Source organism: Melanotaenia boesemani, chromosome 3, assembly GCF_017639745.1.
Source record: "Melanotaenia boesemani isolate fMelBoe1 chromosome 3, fMelBoe1.pri, whole genome shotgun sequence".
Classification (NCBI taxonomy): Eukaryota; Metazoa; Chordata; class Actinopteri; order Atheriniformes; family Melanotaeniidae; genus Melanotaenia; species Melanotaenia boesemani.
The window spans coordinates 26,393,440-26,398,837 of NC_055684.1; the positions used below are offsets into that span (position 1 = coordinate 26,393,440).

The 5,398-nt window shown below is 37.3% G+C and overlaps 1 protein-coding gene across 2 annotated transcripts; it reads right to left on the reverse strand.

Moving 5' to 3' along the window:
* Window positions 1-235: 235 nt before the first annotated feature.
* si:ch211-161c3.5 (uncharacterized protein C3orf18 homolog) lies at window positions 236-4,448 on the reverse strand. 2 transcript variants are annotated; one of them, XM_041980969.1, is made up of 6 exons: window positions 4,086-4,448; window positions 2,663-3,069; window positions 2,527-2,552; window positions 2,212-2,341; window positions 1,820-1,846; window positions 768-857 (listed from the first exon to the last, which is right to left on the reverse strand). In XM_041980969.1, the coding sequence occupies exons 2-5, from the start codon at window positions 2,918-2,920 to the stop codon at window positions 1,841-1,843; spliced, it is 420 nt and encodes a 139-aa protein (XP_041836903.1). In that variant the 5' UTR covers window positions 2,921-3,069; window positions 4,086-4,448; the 3' UTR covers window positions 768-857; window positions 1,820-1,840. The 2 variants fall into 2 exon arrangements, with proteins under 2 accessions (XP_041836902.1, XP_041836903.1); XM_041980968.1 differs by lacking the exon at window positions 1,820-1,846 and having other exon boundaries at window positions 236-857.
* Window positions 4,449-5,398: the final 950 nt, after the last annotated feature.

Consider the following 5,398-nt stretch of genomic DNA (forward strand, 5'->3'; position numbering starts at 1 on the left):
ATACAGTACTTGATCTATTTTTCAACTATTAAAAAGTTGAAGTAACTTGAGAAATCATCTTTTATGCCTTACTTTTAACACCATTTTATAGTTATGTTATTGATGTGTCCTCATCCACTTCATTAATACAACTCACAAACCTGTGATATATGTTTTGTTATGATTCTTTACTTTGTGATTTGTGTTACTCTGCTTCTTTATCGCTTATCAATAAAATATCACACGTATCAACTCCTTGTACAGCATTTTTTCAATCTGGGGTTTATCAATTTTAATGTATACAGACGAAAACAATATGTTTCATTTATCAACTGTGAAGAAACATGGGAGAGAAAACGTCACTTTAGGATGGTAACACATCCAACGTTGAAGCTTGTCAAAAACATAAGATCACAAAATCACTATCACATAGAAATATAGTCTCTTATGAATCATGAGAAACAACACTGAAGCTCGAGAGAACTTCACTGACAAGCTACTAACCATTTAAACAGCAATGACACATATTCTTAAAAAAAAGTGCGCCAGACTTCATTTGTGCACCAAATGATTACAGTGCAAAATCCTAAGTGTTGTGCTCCTGTGTTATACAAGAGACCTCTGTTTTTTGTCACATTTAAACCACTGCTGTGTTTCACATGCTGGGATGAAAACATTCGTCAGTGCCCCATCTGCACTCTAAAACAGTCCATTTCCCTTTCTTTTCCTTCCTGAGCAACAGCCTGGATGAGGCCAACAGCCCTCACAAGCTGAGATCAGCTAATGGAAGAGGGCTGTTAGGCGTTGAGAGCTTTGGCTACATCTGTGAAGACCAGACGACTGGGTCGCTGTGTTGTCCCCTGGGAGGTTGTGAGAGTCTGCAGGGAAGATGGGAGATATGAGGGAAGTTAAGATCACACAATACCTTCAACTCTTAATTATTTAAAAGCACACACACACAGTTATTTTGTTACAAGTGTGTGTGAAAGATAAAACCATTAACCAGTGAAACTGTTAAATCAACTTAATATTTTAGGATAGAGGCCATGATTAATTATTGAAAGTAGGAAATGATGAGAACCAGAAGACAAAGATCACACTACAAGAAAACAGCTGAAGAGATACAAGAGGTTCAAGTTTAGTCGAAATTAAAAGTTAATAAATCACTAACATTAATTCTAATATTGGTTGACAATTCTGTTAATTCCGCAACACATTACTATCCAGAAAAAATAACTGGGAAAATACACTAAACTAAGATTTAAGCTTTAAAAACAGCAAACAAACTGCATTTACTTAGTAGCTATGGGATCAGCTCAGCTGCAACAAGTGAGGGACATAGAAAAATAAAAACTACAGGAAAGGCGTATGAAAAGGCATAACACCTGTAAGATGCCAGTCATGTTGTGATGCTTTGGCTACTGGAAAAAAAATCTTTAACAACCAAGAAAATCTTTTTTTTGTGTATAGTTTCTTCTATGTATTTGTTATCCGTAGTACATACATCCATCTGGATTTTATTGATATCTCCCCCTTAAGGTAATGTTTTGAGGGGGTTTATTTTTCTGCTTTATGTGGCTTCTGGAGTATTTTCTCTATAGGTATTAAGTTGAGGGATCACAAACACTGTGAAAGATAGATGTAGGTTCAGAGGAGAAGGCTTTAATAGATACTATGTGCAGATTCATGGAAATAGATTATATAATATTAAAAAATCAGTTTTGGCCTACTAGTTGTTGCTTTGGATACAGAAGCAAAGACAGCGTTAAAGAATAAGGGTGGCTTGGAGAAAGGGAGTTTTATGAGAAATGATTTAAAATACACACAGGCAATACTTTACCATGTTTCCCTTATACCACTGTCAAAACTTAAGAAAAAAAAAAAGAAATGAAAGAAAATGCAGAATTACCATAGTGAAAAACTTTAACAGTATATGTCATCAAAATAACATATGAATCCTACAGCAAACAGATTAACTCAAGTCTTCATGTTATCTATCAAATGCAACGTATATAATACCAGCTGTAATTCAGATTACTGGGAAATAAGAGTATTTTTTTAAAAGGATGTCACTCAAAACTGTCAGCAGTGAAGAAGATAATATGGATGATTTGTTACAGTTTCAAACTTTTCATTAATGCCATTTTATAATATAGAAATAACTTTTCATGGCTGTTCAAATGATGATGTGGAAGGAAAAGAAAACCTTTCTCTAAACATTGCCTGGCCTACCTTGGCATTAGGACCTGCGAGGCTGCCTTCCCGGCCATGATCCAGTAGTTCCTGTTCCAGCAGATCATCCTGTTCTTCAGCCGGGTCAAAGTTGTACATGGGCATGAGCTGATGTCTCAACTTCTCCAACCTGTCAGAGAAAAAAGTCAGAGGTGAGGAGCATTTGGCAACTCTAAAGAAGTTTAACCTGGCGTCATGGTACTGCCCAAACCGTAAAACCTTTAAAGTGGCATTTTGCAAAGAGCGTTAGCATTTTTTAACCTTAGGGATGTTTGTTCCTAGTTTTATCATGACATTAACAAACTTTAAACTTACCGTTTCCGTTTCCGAACGTACAGCATCTATTAGGTAAAAAAAAACACAAAAGGTTATTTGTAGGTATTGTGGACTTCAATGTTGAACCAAAAAATAATAATAAATAATTTAGAGACGGTCTGAACTGATTCCTTACAATTACCACAGCTAAACCAATGACAGTGATGATGCCAAGAGGTACAAGCAACATCCCAACACCCGAGCCCTCAATCACCACATCTGGAAATGTGGTGGCGTTGAAGCTGGTCTCATTTGTTGTTATGGTAACAGTCAATAATGTTGTCGAGGTGATGTTTTCTCTGGCTCCTGGACTCATTGAGAGCAGGGGGACCGTGGTAGTTGTGGCAGTTGTGGAGAGAAAACTTGCAGTTGTCTTAGCCGCATTTACAGCCATGGTCAGATGTAAGTGTTTCAACTAAAGGATGTGTTTTAAGTCTAAGTCTGATCTTAGTCTCAGTTTCTAATGTTTCTCATGATCAATTAAGGAGTCCTCCAGCTGCTTTCGGGTCTGCTGAGGTATTAATGGTGCTTCTGCCATAAGACCTGTTGAGTGGAAGGAAAAACACTGATGAAGGACTTCAATACTAAAGTTTAGGCTTTGATCTGTTAAATCTAATGTGACATTAATTAAAGGAATCATAACCAAAGAGTTATGTAATATTCTGATTCTTGCAAAACAAAATACCAAAATCATAGTTTCCTTGATTTCTGTGCATGATGATTTGCTTGAATCTAAAAAAAAATAAATAAAAATAGAGGGAAAAAGTAACATCCACATTTTCATCCAACTGATGGCTGATAATACCAGTAGGGTTGTGGTGTGTGTTTTGGGCAGGATGTGGTCAGCAAACGGATAAGAGAAATCTGGTGTAACAACTTGATAAATACAGAGAAATAGCTACTAACCACTCAAACTGTAATGTTCAATGTGAGGAAATGTGTTGGCAGCACTTTCAGATGTCAGAATCAACTTAAACTCACCCACACACACATTACCACACGCACACACACACACACACACACACACACACACACAAACACACACAAGTTCCATAAATATCCACTGCATCTAAGACTTAAGTATGCGTTGCCTCCTACCTACACGCATACTATGCACTTCCCATGAGAGTGAAAAGCAATTTTTCCTGAAGATTTACATGTATGAGGGGATTTTAAAACAGGAGCATGCTTTCTATTTGTGTTATATGGTGACACAGGAAGGCACAGACATATGATCCATTCCTCCCTCCTCATCCTGTCTGCTTGTGCTCTTAATGAGGAACATGTGCAACTCAAGCCAACCAATGAAAAACAAAGACTGAATTCAGTCATTGCTGTTGTTCAGTGTACTAGCTTTGAGCTGCACAAGGACAGCGCTTGCAGAATTTTACATAGTAGTCTTTCTTAGGATTATTTTATGGTTTCTTTGTTTTTTTTGTATACACACAAATGTTATTTATAGTTAAGATGTACTGTATCTCAAGCAGCTGAGCTTCTAATCCTGCCAACATGGGCAAGTCTTACTCCTGCTTCCCATCAGATTAGAGATACATACGTACCTTAACAACCAACATGCATGTTCAGAGGTGGACTGCGGCAGGCTGAGGCTAGCTAAAGGCAGTAATATTTCATTGGAAGAGGCAACATTTGCTCCAGTGTCAGCCCCTCCTCCTCCTCAACCTCTTCTGTTTCCCCCTTTAGCAATGCAGGTATTGCATTGGCTGTTTACATTGACATAACAGCCATCTTCACTGAAGAAGGACTCCACACACCAAAGTAACCCTATCCTGGCAGCCCCCAAGAGATTCCCAGCCAGTTCTTCGATTGCCCCCTTGGATCCACTCCCGCTGTCTTGCCCTTTCTTGTATTTCACACAACAGAGGCTGCTCTTGGGATGCTGCAAACAGAGATCACTGCAGCAAGCGCCCTCCCCCTTCACCCTGCAATTGGTCTAATGGCTTCAAGATGATAAATGTGGTTGGCTCCCACAGCTGCCTGTTTGGCTTTGCAGGGATGAGAATGGGATTTAATGGCTCTGCACACCAGATGCTGTCAGACCCATGTGAATGACTGCATCCGGGTGGCAAGGCTGAAAAAATTAACCCTATGATGCCCTGTGTATAAATCTCAATTACCTTAAATTAATCACAGAAGCAGAAAATAAATCAATGTTTGTCATTTTTAATGCTTTTTTTTCTGTATATGCGCAGGAATTGTACATTTTACTCTTAAGTCACACATTTAAATACAGTAGGAGTGAACAGTAAATCAATGCAGACTCTTAAAATAAAGAATCTTATAACATAACAGTGCTTTCAATATTACTACAATTCAGTGTTTTCCTGTAAAGCATCAAAAGTACGAATGAAAATAAAACTAATTTTCTTCCTTGAACACAATAATATTTATATGATAAAAACTTGTTCTGTACTTGATGTAAAATCTTACTTTTAAAAGCACGGATAAATAAATATTTGACAATATTTACATAATTAAACTAAGTTAAGACATATGGTAATATATTTATCACGATGTGATATATTAAAAATATAATATGGTTTTCTGCTTCTGGGTATCTATTAGGGGACAGAAGACGAGTATCAGATTGTGTTCAACAGGATTTTGAGCCAAGTTTATACCATAAATTGAAGCAAAATGTCTTGTATGTGACTGTATGTGACAAATGTGTCACGTCGGGTAACCCTTGTGGGTTAACCTTAAAGTTTAAGACAGTTTTACTCACAATTTAATCTTACTTGAGCATGTTCCAGTCAACATATAATTTTTAAACACTTTAAAGCAACGCTCAAAAAGTTTGCGAACCTAAAAACTACATGCTTCTGAAACACACTGAGGTACATCAACCGTTGTT

Coding starts and splice junctions, on each gene's coding strand:
- si:ch211-161c3.5 (XM_041980968.1), bottom strand. CDS start 2,920: ATGGCTGTAAATGCGGCTAAGACAACTGCAAGTTTTCTCTCCACAACT. Junction 2,342..2,526: donor TACGTTCGGAAACGGAAACG/GTAAGTTTAAAG, acceptor TTTCTCTGACAG/GTTGGAGAAGTTGAGACATC. Junction 858..2,211: donor TCGCAGGTCCTAATGCCAAG/GTAGGCCAGGCA, acceptor TCTTCCCTGCAG/ACTCTCACAACCTCCCAGGG.